This window comes from Fusarium venenatum (assembly GCF_020744135.1).
Source record: "Fusarium venenatum strain MPI-CAGE-CH-0201 chromosome Unknown EDB82scaffold_4, whole genome shotgun sequence".
NCBI classification, from domain to species: Eukaryota; Fungi; Ascomycota; class Sordariomycetes; order Hypocreales; family Nectriaceae; genus Fusarium; species Fusarium venenatum.
Window position 1 is genome coordinate 5,304,813 of NW_027072132.1, and position 26,718 is coordinate 5,331,530.

General features: G+C 49.3%; 7 protein-coding genes across 7 annotated transcripts; 3 read left to right on the plus strand and 4 right to left on the minus strand.

The window, feature by feature from the left end:
- The first annotated feature begins 169 nt into the window (after positions 1–169).
- Positions 170–6,465, plus strand: EDB82DRAFT_516366 (uncharacterized protein). Its single transcript, XM_025738874.2, has 3 exons — positions 170–2,232; positions 2,284–6,005; positions 6,057–6,465. The coding sequence occupies exons 1-3, from the start codon at positions 469–471 to the stop codon at positions 6,175–6,177; spliced, it is 5,607 nt and encodes a 1,868-aa protein (XP_025593592.1). The 5' UTR covers positions 170–468; the 3' UTR covers positions 6,178–6,465.
- An 807-nt stretch (positions 6,466–7,272) lies between these two features.
- Positions 7,273–8,346, minus strand: EDB82DRAFT_337280 (ankyrin repeat-containing domain protein). The gene is made up of 3 exons (XM_065607505.1): positions 7,940–8,346; positions 7,737–7,877; positions 7,273–7,661 (listed from the first exon to the last, which is right to left on the minus strand). The coding sequence occupies exons 1-3, from the start codon at positions 8,108–8,110 to the stop codon at positions 7,503–7,505; spliced, it is 471 nt and encodes a 156-aa protein (XP_065463484.1). The 5' UTR covers positions 8,111–8,346; the 3' UTR covers positions 7,273–7,502.
- Positions 8,347–12,951: 4,605 nt separating this feature from the next.
- On the plus strand, positions 12,952–15,512 carry EDB82DRAFT_436856 (XFP N-terminal domain-containing protein; the record flags this gene model as incomplete). The annotated part of the gene is made up of 3 exons (XM_025738878.1): positions 12,952–14,496; positions 14,547–14,751; positions 14,803–15,512. 3 exons carry the CDS (start codon positions 12,952–12,954, stop codon positions 15,510–15,512), a joined length of 2,460 nt encoding a protein of 819 aa, XP_025593595.1.
- Positions 15,513–15,737: 225 nt separating this feature from the next.
- EDB82DRAFT_516375 (acyl-CoA N-acyltransferase) lies at positions 15,738–16,551 on the minus strand. Its single transcript, XM_025738879.2, has one exon. It carries the CDS (start codon positions 16,350–16,352, stop codon positions 15,747–15,749), a length of 606 nt encoding a protein of 201 aa, XP_025593596.1. The 5' UTR covers positions 16,353–16,551; the 3' UTR covers positions 15,738–15,746.
- On the minus strand, positions 16,552–19,733 carry EDB82DRAFT_516376 (DNA mismatch repair protein MSH2). Its single transcript, XM_025738880.2, has 3 exons — positions 19,602–19,733; positions 19,417–19,548; positions 16,552–19,365 (listed from the first exon to the last, which is right to left on the minus strand). The coding sequence occupies exons 1-3, from the start codon at positions 19,623–19,625 to the stop codon at positions 16,729–16,731; spliced, it is 2,793 nt and encodes a 930-aa protein (XP_025593597.1). The 5' UTR covers positions 19,626–19,733; the 3' UTR covers positions 16,552–16,728.
- A 1,414-nt stretch (positions 19,734–21,147) lies between these two features.
- EDB82DRAFT_562375 (uncharacterized protein) lies at positions 21,148–23,470 on the plus strand (the record flags this gene model as incomplete). The annotated part of the gene is made up of 6 exons (XM_025738881.2): positions 21,148–21,320; positions 21,379–21,483; positions 21,539–21,736; positions 21,792–22,056; positions 22,109–22,361; positions 22,411–23,470. 6 exons carry the CDS (start codon positions 21,148–21,150, stop codon positions 22,977–22,979), a joined length of 1,563 nt encoding a protein of 520 aa, XP_025593598.1. The 3' UTR covers positions 22,980–23,470.
- On the minus strand, positions 23,281–26,176 carry EDB82DRAFT_530294 (peptidase S8/S53 domain-containing protein; the record flags this gene model as incomplete). Its single annotated transcript, XM_025738882.1, has 12 exons — positions 23,281–23,467; positions 23,520–23,761; positions 23,812–23,899; positions 23,948–24,029; positions 24,085–24,191; positions 24,240–25,084; positions 25,135–25,197; positions 25,250–25,304; positions 25,359–25,467; positions 25,520–25,583; positions 25,632–25,979; positions 26,027–26,176. The coding sequence occupies 12 exons, from the start codon at positions 26,174–26,176 to the stop codon at positions 23,281–23,283; spliced, it is 2,340 nt and encodes a 779-aa protein (XP_025593599.1).
- Between the last annotated feature and the right edge of the window lie 542 nt (positions 26,177–26,718).

Below are 26,718 nucleotides of genomic sequence, written 5' to 3' on the forward strand. Positions count from 1 at the left end.
GGGGGACACGGGCGCAGTGGCAGAGTAATGGCTGTGGCTTCGTCTGTTTTCTCGATGAGGGGATGAGGAGAAAACAGAGTTTCCCGTCTCTTTACTATAGCTAAACGGCTTAGGACAAAGCTCACGGTCCATAAGCAGATAGGGCCTTACTGGTTACGTTACAGTATTAGTCTAGTCGTATTTTTGGTCCCTTTGTTCAAGTGAAATCCATCATCCATTTCACGTGTTGGCTGTCTTCTCGTTCTCACTCAAACTTATCCCATGCACTCCTCCATACATACATCACAACTGTCAGCCTGTCTCCATCCACCCACAGTCGTCCATCTGCTATTCACATCCTCCACTCAATAATCCCTGACATCTCAGCATCCTACTCTATCCTAGATTGGCTTGGTCTGCCCCTCAGGCCCCCAGAACCCCTGTTAAGACTGCCCACCTCGACATGTTACTCCACCGCAGATACAAACCATGAAGGGTAGCGACAGCTTGCGACGGGCTAACCGTCCCGCTGCCAATTTCGACCTGCCACCAGCAGCTTTGGCCCACGCGCAACAGCAGGCTCAGGTTCAGGGTTTTCGGTCTCAATCTCAATCTCAACCTCAAGAGTCCATCACAAACACCGTAACTTCGACAAGTCCAGAGATCACCAACGCATCTCTTCACGGCCAGGCTCAGGCAAAGGCCCAGGCTCTTACAACCGCCAAGTTCCGTTCCTCTTCGAGACCCAGTCTTCAGGACCTGACCCTTGTCGACGGGACTTCAACTTCAAACAACCACGACCTACCTCCAGCCTATGCCCTGTCGTCCTCCTCCTCCTCGACGGGGCCATCGTCTTTTTCTTATCCTCCCGTGCATGCGCATCCGCGCCCATCGACTGCTAACGCTGCTGCAACAACGCACACTCAATCTCGACCCCGGCCCCTGGGTCCATCCTCCTCCGACATAGCGACCGCCGAGCAGGCACAGTTCCTCCGCATCCACCCTGTCTCATCTGCTTCGAGCTTACGTCCAAGGGCTTCCACCACTAGCGCCAGCGCTGCTGTTGCTTCTGCTTCTACGTCTCCATCGCATACACCTAATTCTCTCCTTCGACAACACACCTCGCCGCCGTTTGCTGCCAAAAACAACTCTGCCCACTTTGTTCCTCGAGGCGGGTTGCCCCCCGCGCCGTCCATCATGTATCAGGCAAACCAGAGACATGTCTCGGGCACCGATCCCGCAAGACCCTACCAGGTCCCTCCGCCGCCGCCGCCACCCATGGGAGGTCCAAATACCGGCCATATGCCTAACATGATGAACCTGCCTCCGCCGCCGCCGCTTCCACGATATAATACCGCCCCGGGATCAAACGGCATCTCGCTCCCCCCACCTCCCGGTCCGCCTCCGGCGAGTGCCCTCGGCCAGCAACCTCCGTGGCACGGTGCCTTTGGGCGCATGTACGACAGCCGGTCAGGATTCAACATTCCCCCGCCGCCGCCCAGCAGCCAGCACCAGCCGTACAACCCAAAGTTACACGCCCAGATCGCCGCAGGGCAAACAGTCTCTATCCCTCCACCTCCCCCGCCGAACGAGGCAATGAGTGCGACCTACATACCGCAGGGCGACACGTACGGAGAGGGAGTTGGTATCCCCGCCTTTGGACTGGAAGACCCAACCCTGACTGTCAACTCGCAGACATTACGGCCAGTGACAACACCGCAAAGCGGAACTGACACAAATGCCACAACTCCCATGGACGAGGCTACGAGAGAACGTCTCTATACTGCCAATAACGCCCAGCCGCGCGGTACCTCCAATTCCTCAAACCCCACTCCTCCTGGCTCGATCCCTCCAGAAATCGCTGCCCAGTGGCCCCTCGACAACGTGCTGCTTTGGTTGGCCCAGAATCAGTTCTCCAAAGATTGGCAGGAAACTTTCAAGGCCCTCAATCTTCACGGAGCGCAATTTCTTGAGCTCGGCAGTGGCCACGGCGGACGTGGTAACTTTGGTATGATGCATCAACAGGTGTATCCCAGGCTTGCACAGGAGTGTACCAACAGTAGAACTGGCTGGGATCAACCACGAGAGCGGGAAGAGGGAAAGCGAATGCGAAGGCTAATCCGAAGTATTGTGACCGGTCGACCCGCTGATGTGTCTAAAGTTTCAACGGCTCACGGCCGGAAAGAATCCCTCAACGGCGGACATGGGAATAACCTACCAAGCGCTGGAACTGATCCTATGGACTCGCCTAATGTTTGTTGACCCCAAATTGATCGTTCATAGATTTTTACTGACATTTGTTAGACACCCCTCACTGCCCCTGGTCCTGGCTTCAGCAGTCGTAGATTCTCTCAAACAAGGTCTACCACACTGCCAAACAGCATCAGCGCATCCAACATTAGCACCGAGTCTAACCACCGCAATATTCTCAAGCATGTTGATACGGATGGAGCGCGCCGCCATAGTCCCAACGTTAGTGAGTCTAGTGAGGCCACATTTCGAGCCCCCGCTGTCCACTCAGCGAGCCCTACTGGCAGTCCAGGCATCCCCCCAGCGCTGTATACTTCTACTACTACGCCTATCATCGCTCAATCTCCTAGTGCAATCAAAGCCGGCCATCGCTCTAGAAGTAGTCTGGATTCGGTAGCCTCCAACGCAGCCATATATGGATCAGGTGTACCATCGGATGCCGCCTCGTTACTCAATCGAAATATGAACCTAGGAGACATTGTCCATGGTCGTAACCACGATGCGCGATCACGTCACTCTCCATCAGATGGAGGTGATAGATCAGCAGGCGGAGAGACTCCCTCTTCGGCTAAAGACTCCAAGAGCTTTCTAAGTTTTCTGTCTAGGAAAAAGAGGCAAACAAAAGATGATGGCGCATACCCATCTCCTGAAGAGATGGAAGCTTCCCCGACTTCTCCACACGGATCTATCCGACCTATTGTGGGTTTGGGTGTCCGAGGAAGCAATGGCAGTGATATCAATCTTGACCTCTCTGGCTCGACGTTAGGCGACGACAGGAACGGCAATACTCTGAACATTCGATCAAAGAAAATTAGTCCCGTACGGACCTACGTCCTAGCCACGATGGACTACTGGAACTATCGAATGTGTGACATCACCGAAGCAGAGACCGCAACAGAAGTTCGCCAAGTAATATGCATGCACCTGGGCTTGGGTGACTATGAAAACTCGCACATCTACCTCACTGAAGCGGGCAAGTTCGAGCACGTGGATCCTTTGGATGACCCGAGCCTGGTGACCGTGAGGCGAGCGAAGGGCGATCCTCTTGGAACACTCAAGTTCTTTGTGACACCTCCGGGGGTTGCTCCCATATCTAGCCTCTCTATCAAGGCTGACGTTCCCGTAATCGTATCTCCTGGTTACCTTTCTCCCGAAATGACCGTTGACGATGCTCAACAGAGTAGCAGACAGCGGTCTAGCTCATCGCCTCCAACATCGCGGTCCAACACATTGATAGATGAAAAGAATGAGGACAAGGTGGCGCGAGAGGCAAAACAATACAGAGCTGAGATGGAAAGAAAACAGCAAGAGTATCTAGCCAAGAGGAAGCAGGCAGCAATGAAGGGTAGTCCTTCCGAGACACTCGGACCTGGCATCGTGGGTCGAAATGTTGATTTCGATCAACCTCGCGAGTCGCCGTATGAGGACAAGCGACCTGAGCAACTCTTCCCCCAAAGACGACCTCCGGCACCACCTACTGACCCCTCGGCGACATTAATCAAAGCCAACTCGCTGAGCAGAAAGACTGGAGCAAGCATGCGAACATCCAGCAGTAGTCTGGAGGGTTTTCCATCAAAACGATATCCGGAGAACGAGATGACGGAGAAGTCAAAGAAAGCCAACAAGCAAACACCACCAGCGCCCGGCATTGGAGCCGCCCTCGCAGGCATGGGCAGGAATTTGAGTGCCATAGGACAATCCGCCAAAAACGGTCGTGCCTCATCCCCCTCTCGATCATCAACAAATTCGATTTCTGGAGGTAAGGATACCTTCTCTACCGTTGAACCCTCTCAAGGTCGAGGCAGTCCTAGTACGACGTCATCATCAAAATCGACAACGGGTAACGTAACCTGGAACAAGAAGAACCTAGGCTTCATTGTGCCAGATTACTCGCCCAGCGATTCATCATTTCTACTCAGTCCTAGCCCTACAGTAGATGCTAAGTTTAATGCAACAGTCCCCCGGGCAGCGTCTCCAGCGGAGATGAGCCCCAACCCGAGTCGCCCAAGGACTTCGTTCCCCCCGAACCACCAATCACCTACCCATCGGCGTGCTTCCCATGGCCCAGAGCCCGAGTTTGAAGACTCGGATGTGCACTTCTCAAAGCCAGCCCCAGCCCCGCCAGCTGACGATGACAGTGACGATGACTCTGATGATGGGCTGTTCGCCATTCCCATTGCTAACCGAAACAAGGGCAAGGCCGCTGCTGCGAATGTGGATGCAAATGGTCATGGCAAGCGTCCCAGTCTTCACGTAAACACAGAGCGATCTAGAAAGGGCCTATCGGTTGCCTTCAAATCGCCCAAATCCTTTGGCAGCGGCGTGGCCCCGGACAGTAACGAGGACTCGGGTCGGCAGAAACCGACAACTCCCCGCTCTGACACATGGGAACCCGAAGAAAAGGACAAGCTTGGTCGACGAAAATCTTTCATTGAGAAGGATGTCTGGGCCAACCGACCCCCCACGGATGCCCTTATCAACAATCTCGACGACTTCTTCCCCAACTTGGATCTTGATCAACCTGTTCTTGATGAGCCTGGCGAGGGTGGAATGCCACCGTCTCCGATTGCCGAGGGTTCAGAGACAAATATTGATCAACTAGCTCAAAACGCACCACCACAACCAGCGGTCTCGAGCTACCCTCAACAAGCACCGCCGGCCATCCCTCCAACTCGCCAGCCGTCTCTCTACAACGAAAACGATACTCTTGGCTCCGATGAATCAACCCTGAAAGCTCTTGATCAACAGCGACCAACTTCTGTGGCCCAGAGGAGTATCCGACGCTCAGGTGGTCTTGGTCGAATGAAATCCATCCGTGAAGTTGCTCGTGGTGCTCATGAAGCCAACAAGCGGACCAATTCGACCAATCACGGGCAGACGGCAGCCACGAACATCATGCGCCGAAAGAGTACCAAGATGTTCAACGCCAACATTGTGCAAATCCGACCAGACAGGCGTGGTAGTGTTGTCATGCCCCAAATTCCCCAAGACACAGTACCGAAGCGACAGACGACATTTAGGTGGTTCAAGGGTCAGCTTATCGGCAAGGGTACTTATGGCCGTGTCTACCTCGGTATGAATGCCACTACCGGAGAGTTCTTGGCCGTGAAGGAAGTTGAAGTCAACCCCAAGGCTGCTGGTGGAGACAAGAACAAGATGAAGGAGCTTGTTGCGGCTCTTGACCAGGAGATCGACACTATGCAGCATTTAGACCATATCAACATTGTGCAGTACCTGGGTTGCGAGCGAAAGGAAACCAGCATCAGTATCTTCCTTGAGTATATTTCTGGTGGTAGCATCGGATCGTGTCTGCGAAAGCACGGCAAGTTCGAAGAGTCCGTGGTCTCTTCACTGACACGCCAAACCCTCTCAGGTCTCGCTTACCTGCACAGAGAGGGCATTCTACACCGTGATCTCAAGGCTGATAACATCCTGCTCGATCTGGACGGTACTTGCAAGATCAGCGATTTCGGTATTTCCAAGAAGACAGACAACATTTATGGCAACGACAAGACCAATTCAATGCAAGGCTCGGTCTTCTGGATGGCGCCCGAAGTCATTCGGTCCCAGGGCGAAGGTTACAGTGCCAAGGTAGATATTTGGAGCTTGGGCTGTGTGGTTCTGGAGATGTTTGCTGGCAAACGCCCTTGGGCTAAGGAGGAGGCTGTCGGCGCTATCTACAAGATCGCCAACGGCGAGAGACCTCCCATCCCTGAGGACATCCAGGATACCCTTGGCCCGTTGGCCGTGGCTTTTATGATGGATTGTTTCCAAGTGTAAGTTGTCTTACGGTGATGGCTTTCTGCGCAACACTAACAAGTAGACAGAAACCCCTTCGATCGTCCTACGGCAGATGTGCTCCTCTCGCAACACCCGTTCTGCGAACTCGACCCCAACTACCAGTTTTATGACACAGCTTTGTATCACAGAATCAAGTCATTCAAATGAGCTAGCTTCTGGTATACTGGTTTGATATAAGGCGGATTAGGTATCCTCAAATTTCTTCTTTTGTATGTATTAGTGGTGGTTTTTGGGATTATACGCTTGTGAAGTACAAGAGCGACGGCGCACTGTAGGATTACAGCTTCTGAGCTAATCGGCGTTATTTGTTTATACGGTAGAGAGGGTGGGCTAAATGAAACGGATGGTTGGATGGTGATGACTTTTCTTGACACTCGTTGTGAAGTGAATTAAACATAATAATACCTCGGCTAAGCCATTGACTTTTCATTACTTGAAATGACAGTATCAGCTGGTTTTTGTCTTGGAACAGTGTGATTTCTATTCCCAAGTTCTCCTGCTCACTAGAGAACCTTTCGGTATGGTCGCAGCCTCCAACGCCGCCGGTTTGGGCTCAATCCGCTATTCAGGATCAGAAGCTGCCTTTTCTGACACTATATTCTGGCAAGCCTCCAGATGGGAAACTGAGAGCGCTTTGGATCTGCGAACTGAATCGGTGTTGTCTGGCTTGGGTAGTAACCTGGTTGTAATCTGGGGTGCTTGGGAGGTTGTCGCTTTCTCTTTCGCTCTTTCATTTTGGCTTTCTTGAGAGGCTCTGGGTATCCGAATTCATGATAGATGACTCGACGGAGGGGCTTGTTTATCGGATGAACAGCGACTAAGGGGGCAAGTTGTACATATCAGGAGCATTGGCTCCAAAGCTTAACTCCATTGTGGGCAGAGCACTTGGTTGATTGGCGATGTTTTGAAGCCTTTCTTCCAAGCCAGGTTGTGCTTGCTCGTGTTTTTTTTTTTATGCAACTCTTCAGCCGTGGACATTCGACCATTTCGAGGACACAGATGAGGGTGACATCGGCCATGATGGATGTGCTGATAAACGATAGTGAAGAATAGACGAACGCTATGAGTGTTTGTACGGAATGTGTGTAGTTGGCAATGTGATGTTATTTCTCGTGATTTTCTGCAAATGTGACGCTATGGATAACAAAAGTCTGTAACTATCGTCAAGGGTTGGGGAGCGGATGGTAGGCTTGATTTTCTATTCAGGAGCTGGTAGGAGCAATATTCAATGGGAAGATGGAAGTGATTCAATCGAGGAACAACAATAAAAAATAAAACAATACCAGGCAGGTGCCTACAAACACCTAGTATTTAAGCATAAACATACATAAGATAAACTCAAATTCTTATCTTGTAATTCATTCTCTTCGTATCTCACAGGAGTTAACATCTTAGGGATATATGATTGTACTTGAGCTGACGTCCATTGTTAAAGATGCTTGACTTCCGTCAATGGCATTAACCCTGTTGGTTCAATCTTTGTTCTCTGCCCTCCTTGTCTTTCCTGCTTGTCCTTTTCCAGGCGCAGCATCGAACTTGGCTTTCCACGTGTCTTCCTGCTTAAACATCGTGACGCACTCTGAAGCACTTGGCTGGCCGTAGTCAGGGTCTGCACCACCATCAAGCAATTCCTTCCGCAACAGCGTGGTCAGTACACTAAATCCCAAGACACAATTCTGTGCAGGTCCGTTGGGGAATGTACTCACTTGGATCACGGCATCTTCCTTCTTAAAGACTGCGCCTGCAAGAGGACTCTGACCTCGGTCATTTGAGCGATTAGGGTCAGCGCCATGTTGAATGAGAACCTTGACCAAGCCCGCGTGGCCATGATAAGCTGCGAGCATGAGCTTTTATCATCAGTATGAAAGTTTACTGGCATTGACAACGGAGAGATGCTCAAGTATCATACCAGAGTATCGCCCTTGTCGTTTGTAAGATTCGGGGGCAGGCCTGCAGGAAGAGCCTGTTCAAAAGTAGCTACGTCGCCTTTTCTGGCAGCGTCGTACATTTTGCTTGCGAACTCGATCATCTCGGGTGTGAGTGAGTTTGCACGTTGAGGTTGGTTTGATGCTTCACTCATGATGTGCTGATGGGGCGGTGTTTGGGTCTAGTGTCTGGGACGATTGAGTAAATATGAGGACTATTCCCAGGTTCTATTGGTGCGTCTTGTTTTATTAACAGGATTATTCTTATGTGATGGAGTGAATGTTGTCAATAATAGGTTTAATACGACCAGAGATAAGGTTAAATTGAATGACGTAGAGTATAGGCGCAGAATACCAGTGTTTCTGACAGTGGCTCTATGATCACGGTTCAGTTTGCCGTGTCAAAAGGAGGAATATTACACATATTTATCTATTGCCTCGATGCATTTTATGAGAAATAAATCTTTGTAAATATTCGAAACCAAATCGTCGTTACAATTTATACCAGTAGCCTGCAATATAACACTTGAGCCCGTAGCTAACGATAATTCAATCGGATGCGAAAAACAAATATCCCAGTCGCTCAACGAAAACAATGATATACTTTAAAAATCCCACATCCAAAATAATATCCCAAAAAGAGAGACAAAATACAAACGTAAAGTCGATGCAGCCTTGTTCAGTGAAAATGATGAGTGTTCGTTTCCCCGCCTTTCACACCCAAAACGCCTTTGAAGGAGAGACAGCATTTCATCAATTTGGTGCATGCTAATCATCTCTGATCAGTTTAAGAGTATTCTTCCCCATCATGAGACCTACCATAAGAGAAAGCATATTCCCCGAAATTTGATCACATATTGTTGTATTCACTGCAGATAGTCGGTAGTTCCATCGCCATCGCCAACGTCTGGCTCATTTGGGATAACAGGCCGCTCTGGTTTTGGTGTCTCGGGGCGATGGGCAATGTCAATGATTGGGTTCATCCTGAGTATTTGTTTGCTTCAGATCGCTATGTTAATTTGCGTTTCTTTTTTAACGGTTTTAGCTCACGGATGATATCTACACATCAAAAGTAGAAAAACGATAAAAAGAGGGTGAAGGGTGGTTAGTATATAAAGCCATATTAAGTCGAACCTAACTAATGGCGCGGGGGCACGTTACGTTACGTCAGGCTTCGGCAGGCCATTCATTGGAGGAGTTGAATCCAATATGTCCATGATAACGAGGGAGAAGCAACCCATTTCATTCGACCTTGTGGTTTTTAGAACGTCACAGTTGGGTATGACGACTATCTTAGTAGTGATCGTACCACTTCTACATCCCTAGGCAGTGAATGGTATATATGTTGTGTTGCTGAGCAGGCAACATAGTAAGTAAACAAAGGGAGAGTGTCCTCGGAATTCCAATGAATCAAAACAAAATCCTTCTGTTTTTGAATTTATATACATACATGTATATATATAGTTTGCGGCGGATGAAAACTGATGGATCTCTGGTAACGCGCATTGCCTTCCCATTGACGGGCGCTCGGATACAGCTGGGAATAGGGTAGATAGACGAATACATACCCGTCACTACTACTAAAATAACTTTAGTCTAATACTGGTCTCTATCAATGGGACTGGCATAAAAACATGTGGTTATAATCTCATTATTACGTTGACAAGCATCACTAATGGGCATTCATGATTTCGATCATAAAAACACTCGAGGTGATACAGATTATGTAAATTCGGTTATTGCGAAGAACACCCGCGTTCAAGGTCAACGGCTCAGATCAGATCATATCAAACTCTAACGCTTAACAGGGACAACGAACAAGGGCCCTAGAACCTTGCCATCCCCAAGTTAGAACAAGCTCGGCAAAGACGTCGTCAACAGGTGAGATCAGCACCTCGATGGTTTCGGGGGTCCGCATAATCAATACCGCTCCCACTCAGCCCTTGTTTTGATTCAACGACCTGATGCGTTATGATGTTGCTACTGTATACCGCGGCCAACCGTGTTCTACACCAAGTTTGGTATTATTTTCTGCACGCCCTACGCAAAACAGCCCTCGGAACCATGGAGGCGGGATAAACCCAGCCAAAACGGGATTCCAAGCAGTTTCCCATGACCATGAGATCATTTCCCAATCTTCATCATTATTCTTTAAGGTTGGTTGGTGGCTGAACCAAGACAAAGATCGGATCTGGCGGAAATGGGAGGCTTTCTTGGGATGGACGGGACAGGAGAAAAATGAGGGGTAGCTTGTTGCTCAAAACAGCTTCCATCTCAACCCAAGCTATTCCCATTCCTTAGCCAATGTTCAGATTAGTCAATAAGACGACATCGTATTTTCGAACTGAGACCGGCCTAGGTTCCCTCGATGGGTCAGTGAATCGTGGACCCGAATTCTTTCCCCTCGTCTTCTGCGGATCGCTTTTGCGAGAGACGTAATATCAGATCAGGGCAAAGCGGGTGTCGTGCATGGGGTCCATGGAACTATACGGTTATCAGTACAGTAACTTGTATATGCTCGGTCACGTCGGATAATAAGAAAAAGGCAAGTCAAAGTAAAAAAAATAAAACCCAAAAGGTCCCCTCCTTCTCCTCAGTGAGCAATCAGCACCCTTGCTTGAAGGGTGTGTCTGGAGAAGACAAAGACAAGACTGGTTGACTGGTCAAGAGGAACAGCGGCTTCGTAACAAGACAGGTGGAGATGGCATATTGTATCATATTATCCCATCTTTCCCCAGAAATCTCAGCATTGAGAGATGTCTTTGTTGATCGATTGGAGGGATGAGAGAAACATGGAGTAGCGATTGACCACAATGAGGCCGAATGGGAATGAGAATAATGCGGGAGCATTTCGATATGACCTCAGAAGCCCAGGTTCATTGACCCAAAGTATGCAACAAACTCGGCCAGGCCGCTCGTTGGGTTCGTTTTGAGTTGAAGCGAAAGGCTGAAGAGAAGGAAGAGAAGGAAGAGAAGGTGACGAAGCAGCGGCCCAACATATGCAACCCTACGTTGCAGTTGGTTGGTAGTACAAAAGACCCCAAAAAGTGCATGAATTATCAAAAATCATAAAGCATGCCACGAGAAAAATGACTCTTTCAAAAGTTTACCAGCTCTTCGGTCATCCGAACCCAATCGGCTGGTAGACGGCCAGATTTGACTACATTTCATACCACCGATACGGTATGTCGGGTGAGTTTTTCCCGACCATCTAGAGAATCCGAGACAAGATCGGATGCTGTCATGAGAGTAACTGAGGGAGGACAATTCTCATGAAATTGAAGCTAGGGTAAAGGTATCATGACATTGCGTAGGTCCGGAGTCTTTAACATCAGATGTTGGATCAGCCACGGTCGAGACTTGGCAGGAAGGGCCAGTTACTTCTTGCCCACTATAGAAACATACTTGGGGAAGGTACTTCATGGCCAGCCATTTGTACTTACGGTAGGAGCAGCCGTGTAAACCGTAAGCGGGACTCCGCTGGCGGCCGGGTCCTTCCACTGAATGATTTTCTCTCTACATCATCATCCTTGTCTTTATCCTCCCCTGTCAATTTCTAATTCTTCACCCCGCCGGGGCCCCAATCAAAGCTCCCCATATTCCAACTTCGTCCCCTGCTTGTCAGATGTCAAAGATCAAATTTATACGGATGCCGCGAGCTTGAACCTAGAATATCATCGGTCATCTTACCTATTGATTATGCCACCATCAAGCAAGAAATAAGGACCGACTAGGCAACATGCCACCTCCCTTGGCAGGCTTGTTTCAAAGACGTCGATTTATCCCCGCGAATCAAATGCTATCAGCGGTCAATATTGTTACTGCATTCGTACAGTACTGCCAACGAGACAGCGAGCCTTGGATCTGCCATTTTCCAGCCGCATTCTGATCGAGCTACGACGAATGGATATTATTTCCCGTTTACGATTGACTTTGGTAGTGGTTTCTAACCAAGCCTACACCTCGAACAACAACTTACTTTGTTCAAGGCATTTACTTTCATAGTACATAAATGTCTACTCACACAGGGAGGTGGCTCTAGCCATGCTATACCTGCAGGTGGTCACAAAAAATATTGTCAAGATACATCAGACCACTTTTCCTCGACAACCATGGCCGCCAGCCGGTGCTCCAAAACGTGTCAAAGCTATCCACCTTCTATTCCTTCTTGGTTAACATCAATTCAAGGATGGATGGCTGTCAATGGCTATGCACCAACATGCAAGCTAGGCATGGTATAGTATGGCATGCTATCTAGGCCGATCTTCCTTTGCCCAACTGATATCGCAGACCACTTCGCAGTGCATCCCATTCCCGTGCTTTTTCTTGTCCGGTCCGTCTTCCTGGTTCTCATCCGCTTCAAACGCCGCTTGAGGAAATAGACAGCGGAGCGTCCCCCACGCTCGCCACTATCTTGCCCATCTGTAAGGTGCTGTTCTGTGTCTACGTCTAAGCCGCCCAGTTACGGTTACTATATGCCATGCCATGCCATCCGTTGCGATGGATGCTTTACGTCCACGCCCTCAGCCATGTAGAAACCTATTCTTCCTTTCCCCCATTCCAATTGGATCACTGCCATGCTGTGACCTCTGCTGATCTCGTCAACGGCCGTCTATCCATACCTGCCTCCGTAAGGCAACTAGCTCCATGTGTGGTCCATTGGTTCAACTAACCCAAGTTACGGCGAAGACCTCAAACTAAGCCCTTTCCATACTGTATGCAGTAGGACAGGTAAGACAATGAAGGGAAATGCGAGGCAAGGTAGGTATCACCTTTCCGTTCTGTCACCACACTCCCCTCTATACTCTATACCTCGCTCTCTACCTCTCCTAGTTCTTGGCAGCCCTTCCAGTATTCTCATATAAGAAGTCCTGAAGCCCTGCACATAGTGTTCCTATCCTTCACTCTTCTTTTCTCATCTCTCATCCGAAGAGTTCAACTTTACACACAACTCTCATACAACTTCATCTATTATATACTCTAATATCTTTTACCCATGTCGCCAGAGGTCAAGTCTATCTCGCCCTTTGGCATTGCCCGTTCAACTGTCCAGGGCGAGCCTCTCTCCAAGGAGGAGATTCAACAGTACAATGACTTTTTCAAAGCCAGCTGCTATCTCTCCTTGGGTATGATCTATCTCAAGGAGAATCCTCTTCTAAGACAACCCCTCAAAGCCGAGCACCTCAAGCTTCGATTGCTCGGTCACTTTGGTTCGGCTCCTGGCCAGATCTTCACATATATGCACTTTAACCGTCTGATCATAAAGCACGATCTTGACGCTCTCTTCATCTCTGGCCCTGGACACGGTGCTCCTGCTGTCCTTTCCCAGTCTTACCTCGAGGGTGTCTATACCGAGGTCTATCCAGACAAGACTCTTGACGATGAGGGCATGCAAAAGTTCTTCAAGAGCTTCTCATTCCCAGGCGGAATCGGTTCTCATGCCACCCCCGAAACTCCCGGATCCCTCCATGAGGGTGGTGAGTTGGGTTATTCTGTCTCGCACGCTTTCGGTGCTGTCTTTGATCACCCCGATCTGATTGCTCTTACCATGGTCGGTGATGGCGAAGCCGAAACTGGCCCCCTTGCTACTGCCTGGCACAGCAACAAGTTCCTCAACCCAATTGTTGATGGTGCTGTCCTGCCTGTTCTACACCTCAACGGTTACAAGATTAACAACCCTACTGTCCTTGCTCGAATCTCTCATCGAGAACTTGAGTGCCTTTTCATCGGTTATGGCTGGCAGCCATATTTTGTTGAAGGTGATGACGTTGAGTCCATGCACCAGGCAATGGCTGCTACTCTTGAGCACTGCGTGAACGAGATCCGAAAGATTCAGAAGGAAGCCCGTGATTCCGGTGAGGCAGTACGACCTCTGTGGCCCATGATTGTTCTCCGAAGTCCCAAGGGATGGACTGCCCCCCGCAAGATTGACGACAACTACCTGGAGGGTTACTGGCGAGCTCACCAGGTCCCTATTGCAGACCCCGCCACTAACCCTGCTCATCTCAAGGTCCTCGAGGACTGGATGCGAAGCTATGAGCCTGAACGTCTGTTTGATGAGACTGGTGCACCTATTGCATCCATCCGTGCCCTTGTTCCTAAGGGCAGCCGTCGAATGAGCGCTAACCCTGTCGCCAATGGTGGTCTGCTCAGGAAGCCCTTGAAGATGCCCGACTTCAGGGACTATGCCATCAAGGTGGAGAGCCCCGGAAATGTCATGAATGCTAGCATGACCAACATGGCTGTATTCCTCAAGGATGTCATTGCCACAAACCAAACCAACTTCCGTCTCTTTGGTCCCGATGAGACTGAGTCTAACAAGCTCGGTGGTGTCTACGCTGCTGGAAAGAAGGTCTGGATGGGCGAGTACTTTGAGGAGGATGCTAACGGCGGTAACCTCGCCAAGGCTGGACGTGTTGTTGAGATGCTTTCTGAGCACAACTGTGAGGGTTGGCTCGAGGGTTACCTTCTGAGTGGTCGACATGGACTTCTCAACAGCTACGAGCCCTTTATTCATGTCATTGATTCCATGGTCAACCAGGTATGTATACAATTAATCATAGTTGTAGTTCTTACTGACAAAATCCACAGCATTGCAAATGGATCGAGAAGTGCCTCGAAGTTGAGTGGCGCGCCAAGATCGCTTCCCTCAACATTCTCTTGACAGCTGTCGTCTGGCGCCAGGACCACAACGGCTTCACCCACCAGGATCCTGGTTTCCTTGACGTCGTCGCCAACAAGAGTCCCGAAGTTGTCCGAATCTACCTTCCTCCTGATGGCAATTGCCTGCTTTCTGGTATGTTCAGTATCATATCTTTGCAGTCTGACCCCAACTAACTTTTTGCAGTTATGGACCACTGTCTCCGCTCTGTCAACTACGTCAATGTTGTCGTTTCAGACAAGCAGGAGCATCTTCAGTACCTCCCCATGGATGCTGCCATTGAGCACTGCACCAAGGGCATCGGCATTTGGCCTCAGTTCTCCACCGACGCCGGACAGAACCCCGACCTGGTCATGGCCTCTTGTGGTGACATTAGCACTCACGAGTCTCTGGCTGCCATCGATCTCCTGCTCGAGCACTTCCCCGACCTCAAGATCCGCTGCGTCAACGTCGTTGATCTCTTCAAGCTGATCCACCCCAGCGACCACCCCCACGGTCTTACAGACCCTGAGTGGACCAGCCTCTTCACTGATGATACCCCCGTCATATTCAACTTCCACAGCTACCCATGGATGGTGCACCGCCTGACATACAAGCGCCCCGGCAGCCGTAACTTGCACGTTCGTGGATACAAGGAGAAGGGCAACATTGACACACCTCTCGAGTTGGCCATCCGCAATCAGACAGATCGTTTCAGTCTAGCTATTGATGCTATCGATTGGATGCCTCAACTTCGCAACCGCGGTGCTTCAGCGCGCCAGGCTCTCCTTAATTCCCAGATCCAGGCTCGCAACGAGGCTTTTGAGACAGGAATGGATCCCGCCTTCCTCAAGAACTGGACCTGGAAGCGCAATGGCCTGTGGAAGAAGGTCAGCGAAGGCCTAGTTTCAAGATAGAGTGTGCATGCAGAAGTATTTGGCTCTGCTAAGAATTTCTCACGGATAGAGAACTTTACATGGAAAAATAGACGAAAGAAACATAAAAAAATAAGACGGATGGGCGTTGCTGGGCTGTTGGTCGGTTATCATGTCGTCAAGAAGTCATGTCATTACTTTTTCTTTTCCTCTCTCTAAGAAACTCTATAGTTCTGTAGTTCTAATGGCTTTGAAAGAGTTACCACGTATAATGCTTCAACTCCTGACAGCTTCCCTCCGCATATGATACTGAATCATGCCGAGCTCAACAAACTCACTGGTTCCACTGACCTTGAACCCGAATTTTTCGTACAGCCCCTTTCCCTCTTCGGAGCTGTTCAAATATGACATCCAGCCTTCCTCATCAGCCCTCTCAACACCAAACTTCATCAACGCGGATCCCACTCCTCGGCGCTGTCCCTCCTTCGCAACAGCAATTGTGCTAAGAAACCAATGCTTCTCCCCTGCGATATACTTGATCGCTGCATCGTTGTTCGCCTGGAAGAAATGCCTTGCAGTTTCTTGATCCCCCGACGCCGGGAACGAAGAGCGCTTGAGCTGCTTGCCAGGTAGCGGCTGCTCTCTACGAGCCCAGCGCGCCCAGCCGAGGACACAAGAGTCCTGTTCCGCGACGATCATGTAGTTGTCATCCTTGTCGTCAATGTTCCGTTGAATGAGATTTTCCTGCCAGGCTTGCACTTCTTGTGATGATGGAGGGAAGCAGCGCTTGTTAAGAGGGGAGGAAGAGAATGCGGAGAAGAAAACGTGGATCATTCGGGGAATATCATCGTGCGTTGCTGGACGGATGTTTATGGAAGACATGATTATGGTTGACGATGTCGAATATGGAGATTGATCGAGATGAGGATGAAAAGTGTAGGTTTAAGCTGACTTCAAGTCGAGGATTGGCTATCTACAGGATTAGGCAGTTGACCAATGGAATGAGTCATGCCGTACGGGCCTGCCTCAAGTGAGGTAAAAACAAGAAAGCACAACAGAAAACTAAAGCATAGTATTCGAAGTGTTAATTAATGTATCGCAGTTTGTGATTCGCTATATCTCGAAAGCAACTATAATCCGTGACTATGTAACGCCTTCTCAGTATTCCCAGAATTAATCCCGACTCCGTAAACGCCCTTTTATCTGTTTTACCCATCACCGTACTATACCGCTCTAAAACAACCAACATCTTCTAGCACTAAAGAGCCTTCACGGATTGAAAGAAAGGGTTTGCCTGAAGCTCCGAATTTGCCCCGACAAGCTCTTTCAAGGCAGCTACTTGCTCCTCTCGGCTCATACCTCCAGCCTTCACCTTGTCCTTCCACTCCACCAGGACTCGCTTCAACATGGCACTGCCGTCCTCCATGTCCTGCTTACTGTACTGCAAGGCAAGGTCCTCGTGCTTGGTGGTGAAGTCTTCAAGCTCGTCTGCCTTGCGCTTGGCCATACGGACCACCTTGTCCGGGAAGCGGACCAGCTCTGCAACGTGGATGCCGAAACTCTGGTCACACACGCCTGGTGCCACCTTGTACAACAACGTCACTTCGCGTTTGGCATCCGTTTCCGAAGCTGCTGCATCAGTGCCGCCGATGTGCGCCGTTACATGAAGGTTCTGCACTTGGGGGTACTGGTCGGCAAGAGCTGTGAGTTCGTGGAAGTGGGTGGCAAACATGGCGGAGCAGCCAATTTCCTTAACAATGTGCTCCGAGATAGCCCATGCCAAACCGAAACCGTCATAAGTCGATGTGCCACGTCCTAGCTCGTCAATGATGATCAAGGACTCTGAGGTAGCCGACTTGAGGATGTTGGCCGTCTCGAGCATCTCGGCCATGAAGGTCGAAACACCCTTGAGCTGCGAGTCGCTGGCACCCACACGTGCCAGAATCGAGTCGTAGATAGTCAACTCTGCCTCTGCGCATGGCACGAAGCATCCAACCTGGGCCATAAGGGCAATGACGCCGGTTTGTCGAATGAAGGTCGACTTACCGCCCATGTTGGGACCGGTGATAATAAGGAACGACGACTTGTCGCGCGTGAGTTCAACATCGTTGGTGATGAATTGGACATCATCCTGAAGTTCCATACAAGGGTGACGAGCTTCGCGAAGGATTGTCTGACCCTCACCACGGGTATGGATTTTGGGTCGAACATACGACTCAGGGGCATGAACAGAGGCGTGAGCAAGAGAGACAATCACGTCGAGATGAGCAAGGATACCAGCAAGACGTTCTAAAACAGGGCAGTAGGACGAAGCGACCTGGACAACTTCATGGACAAGACTGCTTTGTGTCCTGTTGTAATTTTGGGACAGCTGATCGTACTCGCGTCGATAGGCTTGCAACTTCTTGGTTGTGAAATAGACACCGTTCTTCTGCGTCGAACACTCCTGATACTTGGAGTTGTTTCGGATGCAGCCGGCCTCTTGTCGCGTGAGACGCATACACACCCCATGGACCTTGTGGCTGGTCTCAAGGAAAATCTTCTTGTCGGCTTCTTGACCTAGGTCCTTGGCTGAAGCTGTGAACTCGGCTCGAATATCCTTGTCGAGCTGATCAAGCTTCTTGCGAATGATGCGCAAGCTCTTGTCGAAGTCGGCCTTGATGATGTACTCATGACGATCAAGAGCATCGAGATCGACCGTCTGCTCCACCATATCCTGGAGCTTGCCCAGGCTATCGGAAAGGTCGCGAAGCTTAGTGGTGTAAGCCTCATCGAGGGGGTCCTTGTAGTTTTCATCCATGACACCCTCAAAGGTACCAATAAATCCAGGAAGGCGAATGACAACTTGGTATGCGCGGACAACATCCTCCAGATTGGCCTTGCCTCGTTGGAACCTTTTTGAGAGTCTGTAAAGGTCGGGGATGGATCGAAGGTGTTCCTCCTGCAATGTTTGACGAAGTTCAGTGTCGACATAGAAAGCTTCCACCAACTGCTGACGCTTTTCAATCTCATTCTTGCTCATCAAAGGCTGCTTCAACCATTGTGCCAAGAGTCGACTGCCCACCGGTGTCTTGCAGTGGTTAAGAACGCCAAAGATACTCATCGTCTTGGACCCGTCGCGTGGGCCTGGCATAAGGTTGAGAGCTTTGAGAGCAGCAGCATCCAACTTCATAAAATGGGCTAGGTCGTGCTGGTACAATTGGTACTGGCCAAAGTTGGAAGGGTCTTGTAGAACCCCGAGGTACTTGATTAGAGATGCCGCGGATCCCATGGCCAGCTTGAGATCTGTCTGCGGGAGAAGAGATGCTGACCGTTCATCCTTGAGTAGACGTGCCAAGTCCTGTTCGATATCTCGAATGCCAAAGTCGCCAGCTGGTCTCTCTGCAATGGCGACGCCGCAGTTGTCGATGATCTTTTTTATCTTGGCTAGCTCAGGGTCCTTCTCTTTTTCGTCCTTCTTGTCGCCCTTGTCAACTTGCACCAAGCACTCGCGAACACCAAGCTGAATAAGGAGCGCCTCAAAGTTGGAATACAGGTCATTGTCGAGAAACTCGCTGACACCTAGCTCTCGCACGCTAGCATCTGCAAAGCAGACACCGACATTACGAGCTTCGGAAGCCTTTGCTGAGATCTTGACTGCGAGAATCATAGGTGCTGACTCGATCTGGCCCCCTAGATCATCCTCCACGTCTTGGAGATTGCCTGGCGACGCTTGCTTGATGCACTTCCAGTTCATGCGGCCAGAAGAGCTCTGCCAAATCTCGATTCGCTTTCCGAGCTTGAGTAGGGCTTCCCGGAGGAATTGTCGGAAGACGGTCATGGTCATGGTGACAGAAGGTAGTCCGGTGTGGTCATTTCGGCCGAGCTGTCGTACAACAGAAGTTGTCTTGTAGACCTAGAGTAAAGAATTAGAATCGGTAGAGATATGGGTTTGGTAGGCACTTACAGTCTTTGCGATATAGTTCGCATCTTGACCATGGGAGGTATACCAATCGCCTCGATCAAAGATGCGGATTGTGTCTTGGTTAACGTCTGGTAAGGACTTGAAGAAGCGAATGAAACCGCCCTCGTCATCGAGCTAAGGACATGATTAGTATGAGAATCAGTAGAAATTTTCATTATTGTAATTACCTTTAACTCTGGTCGTGAAGCCATAATGAACGTCTTTTACTTGTGCAGCTCCAGATTTGAAGTGAAAGTGCCTAGGAGACAAATGTTGGAGGTTTAAGTCGCGTCATTAGTTCGCGTATTGGCCGGGAGACGCGATTTTAGTGGACTCTCAATTAAAATGGTGACGCGAAATTATGGTCTTTGCATAAGTCACATGACTGTCATATAAACATGGATAACGGATGCACAACTTGAACAGATCATGTGAGCAGTTTCACTGATCCACTATTGGTTGGTGCCAAACAGTACCTACCTAGGTACCCAGCTGGTGAGTTGATGGATAACCTTAACTGACACCAACATATATGTTGAAACTCACGATGCTCATTGTTTCTTTGAACGAACTGCTCGTAATAGTTCCGGTTTAAAGTGCAACTCGAGACCTGAAAGTTCGATGCCACACTACTATCAACAAGATCAGCAAAGGGCATGACTTGAACGAGACATTAGAAATGATCAAGGCGCGTTCAGCTCAGCCTTTGGGCCCTGGTATCCAATAAATGGCGCGCTATCAAAAGATCCGGCGGCGATGATTCACTATCAGACAGCCTCGATCAGCCACATGTCTCTGTAAGTGATTGGCAACTCGAGCATGGCTTCTTTTCCGCTGTGATAAGGTAAGGGACATGAAAATTCATCTGGATTATATTTTGACGAGCAATTATTAGTCCCTATCCATAAGCAATGACGCAGTCTGTGCGGTGAATCGCCAAGAGATAAATCGAAGCTCTTGCATCGACCAAATCAAGGATAGGCTCAAACAATTTGTTCTCTTGTTCGCGAACTGGGGAACAAGAGTCGTTTTAACCTTGTTTTTAGCCTCAACGATGTGGGGGGTTTCACAGAGTTTTATACGGAGCCGCATTGACATGTTGACTGAACATGTTCAAATTGAAGCCACCTACCTGGGGAGTTTCTACTCAACATGGCCACTGATGGGATATTCTGAAGAGGCAGCAATAGCAAGTGACTTATTCTGATAAAGACAATGCCAACACGTGCTCTCGAGTAAAGACGATATATCGATTTATGCTTGGATATACAAGCCTTGGCGACAGGGATTATACACTCGACACTATCCATCCGGGTTCTCAAAGCAAACCCAAAATGGTAATCTCCCGCTCGATAGTGGCTCAAGGCCATCAAGGTCCTCATAGCCAATCCACTCTTCAACAACAGGAGCAGATATTCATTCTGGGCGTTTTCCCCAGTGGCAATGAGACCGAGAGAGCAAAAGAGTTTGAGACATTAACTTTATTCTCCCTCTTTTCCTCCCTCCAAAAGAACATTGAGATAGTCTGCCTCCCTTTCAAAAGTATCTTTATTTTCTCTCCTCGACAGCAGCCAATTCCAAGTCTCGCTTCTCTTTTCCATTGGCCTCTAGCGAATTTAAGCATAAATTCTGCTTGCCTATCTAGAAGCATCTTTCTCGGCTGTTTGTTACCGTGGTCAATGGTTTGATACGAAACAAAAAAAAAAACATTCTTGCCATTATCCGTCCACCAATATGTACGCTTCCGCCTCGTCCCTCACCAGATGGGGACTTGTCTTCTCCGCGGCTTCTGCTGCTGCCAGCAATGTCCGTATTGCCCCTAGAGATACTACCCAGGCCCCTTCAGGCACAGCAGCTGCACCCGAGGTCACCGCCATCACAGGATGCCATCTCCACGCTTCAGAACTGTTAGTAGATACCTAGTCGCCTCCAAACCGAGGCACCATGGACTAACCGTGCACCTAGATATTGTTTCGCTGGTGAGACCGAATACATGGTGGACATCAAGGTCACTGCCACCACTGATGTCCCCTCTCAATATACCGACTGCCATTCCCATGGCTCTGATATGTAAGCCATTGAGCTATGACCTATCATTGGCCACTACTAACTCTTGCCCCTTAAGGTTTTGTGTCGGCTCGGATGGTCAAGATGTTGCTGTTCAAGCAGAAGGTGCTGAATCAGAAGATGACCACGATCATGAAGCAGGTGAAGATCACGACCACGACCACAGCCATGGAGAAGGTGCAGCCGAAACAGGAACTGCCGGTGACAAGACTGCAGAAAGTGATAATGAGCACTGTCATTTCCATGCCGGTGTCGAGTAAGTCACATCCCTTATTCATGAACCATCGGCAATCACTAATGGGTTTGATTAGGCATTGCACAGGTGGAGGCGGTCACGGTAGTTCAGAGACTGGCGAGGCAGAGTCTGGTTCCTCTTCTTCAGCTTGTCAACCTCGCAGAAGAGATTATGACGTTGGTCTCCGTGTCGGTCTCCTCTTCGTCATATTGGCCACGGGCGCCCTTGGTGTCTTTGGTCCCATCCTCTTGCACAAGATGATGCCCAGTAAACTGAATGTTGTTCTCATTGTCTTGAAGCAGTTCGGTACTGGTATCATCATCTCTACCGCCTTTGTTCACGTACGTTGCATTCTCCAAATTCTTATCAGCCATTTCTAATCCGCATTGTTAGCTCTACACCCATGCCTTTCTCATGTTCAGCAACCAATGTATCGGTGATTTGGGCTACGAGGCTACCACATCCGCCCTCGTCATGGCCGGCATCTTTCTGTCTTTCCTTGTTGAATATATCGGAAACCGTATTGTCCTCGCAAAGACAAGGGCTTCGGCTGATCTCTCCCTGGCTGAGAAGAAGAGCGTGTGGCTCTCCACCGAAGTTGTCAGTGTTCTTGTCATGGAGTTGGGTATCCTGTTCCACTCTCTCCGTAAGTTTAACCCTCAAAACTAGCACCACAACGTATTAACACAATGAAGTTATTGGCTTGACTCTGGTTGTCGCTGGCGATGAGTACTTCCTCACTCTCTTCGTCGTCATTCTTTTCCATCAAATGTTTGAGGGTATCGCTCTTGGAAGCCGAATCGCCACTATCGGTACTGCTGCCGACACTCACAGCGTCGTTGCCCCTCGTTCTTCTGATGACATATCCTCCGCTCAGGACTCGGACAAGGCTCCTCCCGCTGCTACTGAGACCATCTCCAACGATGAGGCGGCCCATACTGGTCTCTCCATGAAGAAGAAGCTTGGTCTTGCTTCCCTCTTTGCCTTCATCACCCCCATCGGAATGGCCATCGGTATTGGTGTTTTGCAAAAGTTCAACGGCAATGATAAGTCCACGCTTGTCGCCATCGGTACGCTCGACGCTGTCTCCGCCGGTATTCTTATGTGGGTTGGCCTTGTTGAGATGTGGGCTGCAGACTGGATGACTGGAGGACATGGCCACAAGGCTGAGCTCGCTGATGCCAACATCCTCACAACCAGTCTTGCTTTCTTGGGTTTGGTTGCTGGCCTAGTAGTGATGAGTCTTTTGGGCAAGTGGGCATAGACTAAATATATCTGGGCCTCTTATTTAAACTAGAGGAATTTTTGGTTACGGAGTTCTGGTGTCGTGCATTTACGGAGTTGGTCGGGAGAGCATGTGCAGTACTTGATGCTCTGTCTACGGGCGAAAAGCTGTACAGATCTATATAGAAAATGGTGTTGTTAGGATAGAGAATTTGGCACGGATAATGATGAACGATATTTCTACCTGATGCCCACACCACTCGACCAGCTCAATTACGAAGTATTACTTTTCGCCAAACAAGGCGCAGATCCATGCCTCCCTAGTAAACTCCTGTCCCCCATCATCCCTTCAATGCGGCCCTTTCCAGGCTCGGCATCTGGTACCGGGGTGCTTTGGATGTCAAATTCGAGCTGGGTGTGTCGGTGTACGGCAGCACCTGTATGCTGCTATCCACTAGTCTGTACATGATGTCCCAGTGATCCGAAATGTTTGGATTCCCATAAGGTCTCAGGGCTGCAAACCTCATGCTTCACAGGCTGTTAAAATCTTCACCTCACCAAGGGTATCACTTGTACTTACGTGTAATTTCCGGGCGCTATTCTTGTTCCGTTGGCGAGCTTCCCGAACCACCAAAAGACATGGAAGCCACGCGATTCACGTTTGAGTGGGAAGGGTATAGTATCGTTCGAATCGTTAACGGTTGGGTCGAAGAACCAAAATTCTTCGGCGTCTCGCATAGTTGTTGCTGAACCGATGTAGCCAAATTCGCCAACACGAGGAGGATAAGTCCAGAGTGATTCCGTCCAACCTTGCTCAAATATCTGGCAGCTTTTAGAGAGGTTAAGATACAACGTTTTAAGGCGATACTCACATCCCATCTGAGGTTGTGGCAAGCGTATGACAGCCTACCACCAATCTCAATAAAGTCATTCGGGTCTTTGTCGATGTTGAAAGACCAGCTGTTATGTCTATTAGACATTTACGCGGAAATGCGGTGGGTTTCTTACGTCAAGTCCTTGTCAGGATCTGTGACAAACGGTTCAACGATGAACATGTTATCGAATGCCTTTTCGGTATCATACGCAGCTCCTGTCACTGTCATCAGTGGAAAAGGAAATCATAGGCCATGTCAGGGTTAACGAACCTCCATATGGTATAGATAGTTTCTCTCCATGATCGGAGATGACCCATACCTTACCGCCATACAATGGCAAGTAATCGTCATCAACGTCTGGAAGACCAAAAGTGACACTAAATATGATAAGCTGGTGATGGTCTTGTGATGCGTGGGTGACTTACCTCAGCTCTCTTGTCTCTCCTGGTACTATGAAAACTGTATGAGGGAGTCTCACAGGAGGGACGATGTTTTTTGGCTCAATGCCATACAACAGAGAAACCCCGTAGTTGGCGTCGTAGATGTTGAAGCCTGCCTGTGGCTCGAGTTTGAAAGTGTATTGATGTACCCTTCCGCCAGTGTTGGTAATGTTGAACCTCCATCGTGGCTTGAACAGTACGGTATCTTTCAGTGCAAAGGGCTCATACTCAAGTTGGGTATCGTAATTAAGCACCTTGATTGCATCAACCAGCCCAGTTCCGACCTGGAATGGTGGAGCTTTGAATTTCCGATTGAGATGGCTGTTCACAAACGGCAGGCTTTTCCCACTCGAAGCAATGCGATCTCGAAGCATCTTGGCCACTCCAGCACCATTAAAAGCACGCCCACCATATTTCCCGATGAACAGGGCTGCGATACCTGCTATGTATGGCGCGGACATGGATGTCCCACTTAGTTCTTCGTAACTCTGGTTCAACACCGTGCTCGTGATTTCGAAGCCTGGAGCGGCGATATCGGGCTTGAGGAGCAACTCATTAGTCGGTCCCCAAGTGGTGAAGTAGACGGGCATAGGTCCATAGTCCTCGCCGGTTTTGTTGGCATTCGGCTTTGTGGTGACATTAGCAGCGGCCACGGCGAGTACACCATGTCCGACAGCGCCGCTACTGGAGTAGAACGGTCCAAACTCTCCTTCATTGCCAGCTGATGCGATCACCACGACTCCCTTTTCGACCAGTCGGCTAGCTAGAACAGCCCAGGGGTTATCAGACCATCCATTTGGTTGTCCAATGCTTGAAGTAATGATATCGGCCTGCGCAGTTTTCATTAGCATGGCGCCCACATACGTACAATATCACTCACTCCCGCATTGTAAGCATCGCATAATGCTTGCATTATAGTCACTTCGTCAGTTTCCCAGGGATTCTATTTATAGTAAGCCGAAAGTCACATTTCTTCAGACATGTCTCATGCTTACATCGGAGAACACCTTGTAAATAAGAAGTTCCGCATCAGGCGCAACGCCGGTAAGCCTATAGTTACCTTCAGGTCATTTATGCAACCATATTCGTTGTTCAGGAACATACCATTCATTCTCAGCAGCAATAATACCAGCTACATGTGTTCCATGGCCCTGATAATCCATGGGATCATTGTCTGGTCGCTTTGGATGTTTCTTCTCGTTGTGCGTCTCCCCTAGATGAATAGTTAGCTGTCAAGTCAATGGAAACGGCATGGCTCATCTTACACTCGGCTCCCACAAGATCATAACCCCCTTTGACTTTACATCTTGGACCGAAGCAACCGCCAAGCTTGAGAAATTAACGAATGTCGGTCGAAGGTAAGACATAGAAACATACCGCTTTGTGCGTATAGTCAATACCTGTGTCGACTATGGCGACAGTGGCCCCCTTTCCACGTATTCCAGCGGCATGAAGTTTATCGACGCCCGTCCAGTGGTGAAGAGAATAGTTTCTTATTGAGGAAGATGGGCCGTGTTTTGACTGTTCAACTTTGGGCATGGATACTTTGTGTGCTTGCCACACATTGATAACACCCTCCATCTGAAGCAATGTATCTGTATTGTCAGTGTCGGTCTCTACCACCATTCCATTGAAAACATCACTGCAATCAAGACTTTTGAACAGGGGTCTTTTCCGGTCAGGTTTCATAAGAAACTGGCGTGCCAGTGTAGCTAGTCCGTGATTCTGCGAGTGTGAGCAAGTGTTATGAGAACGGAACTGACATCTATTACCGGCTCAACTTCAATGATGAACTTGCGAGTGTCGCCATTGCTCTTTCTATCGATATTGGAAGAACCGACTGCGGATCTGGGCTTTGTTCCGGCATCTACAACAGCTGATGCTGTCAGTAGCAGGGTCTGCAAGAGGTTGTGTAGCTTCATTATAAACGAATGGTCGCAGCAAATGGTAGGTAAGAAGATGTTGTTAATGATGATTCCAATGGGATTCAAGCACAATATATGCCGATTAGGATATGGTAATGGCTGGTGCTTCTCCGGAAGATTAGCTTGAATGGCTCGGTCTCGGAAGGGTGCATTGTCAACGTTGCAACCCCCATCTTGGCCACGGCCGGATAGAAACATGTGCATCCTCTCAAGCTGCCGTTGTAGTTCAAGCGTCCCGTGTTTATGTATCACGGCCAGTGTAAGTGTAATCTTGCCCTAGCATTGCTAAATATCGTGCCAAAGATCAAAGGGTCTACCCAACCCTCCTGGCGAGGTTTCTGCTGTGAGAACACCCCATAACGGGAAGTTGTGTCACTGTCCAACAACCGAATTTAAAGTGAATGGACTATCCGAAGATTGCCATTGCCGGAGCCTTTCATGTAACACAAACGGCCTTTTGAGCCTCTCTGCCGCTGTGATAGGCCGGCTGAAACAGACATTCTCGAACAAGAATGCTGTGACCCTGCGGCTGTGTGACC

What these genes read in the sequence shown, in the direction of transcription:
- EDB82DRAFT_516376 (XM_025738880.2), bottom strand. Translation starts at nt 19,625, where the DNA reads ATGGCTTCACGACCAGAGTTAAAG. An exon ending in CTTCACGACCAGAGTTAAAG is followed by an intron (nt 19,549 to 19,601) that starts GTAATTACAATA and finishes TCATGTCCTTAG; the next exon opens with CTCGATGACGAGGGCGGTTT. An exon ending in CGAACTATATCGCAAAGACT is followed by an intron (nt 19,366 to 19,416) that starts GTAAGTGCCTAC and finishes TCTTTACTCTAG; the next exon opens with GTCTACAAGACAACTTCTGT.
- EDB82DRAFT_516366 (XM_025738874.2), top strand. Translation starts at nt 469, where the DNA reads ATGAAGGGTAGCGACAGCTTGCGACGGGCTAACCGTCCCGCTGCCAAT. An exon ending in ATCCTATGGACTCGCCTAAT is followed by an intron (nt 2,233 to 2,283) that starts GTTTGTTGACCC and finishes GACATTTGTTAG; the next exon opens with ACACCCCTCACTGCCCCTGG. An exon ending in ATGATGGATTGTTTCCAAGT is followed by an intron (nt 6,006 to 6,056) that starts GTAAGTTGTCTT and finishes ACAAGTAGACAG; the next exon opens with AAACCCCTTCGATCGTCCTA.
- EDB82DRAFT_516375 (XM_025738879.2), bottom strand. Translation starts at nt 16,352, where the DNA reads ATGTCTTCCATAAACATCCGTCCAGCAACGCACGATGATATTCCCCGA.
- EDB82DRAFT_337280 (XM_065607505.1), bottom strand. Translation starts at nt 8,110, where the DNA reads ATGAGTGAAGCATCAAACCAACCTCAACGTGCAAACTCACTCACACCC. An exon ending in ACGACAAGGGCGATACTCTG is followed by an intron (nt 7,878 to 7,939) that starts GTATGATACTTG and finishes TGATGATAAAAG; the next exon opens with CTCATGCTCGCAGCTTATCA. An exon ending in AGGAAGATGCCGTGATCCAA is followed by an intron (nt 7,662 to 7,736) that starts GTGAGTACATTC and finishes CTGTTGCGGAAG; the next exon opens with GAATTGCTTGATGGTGGTGC.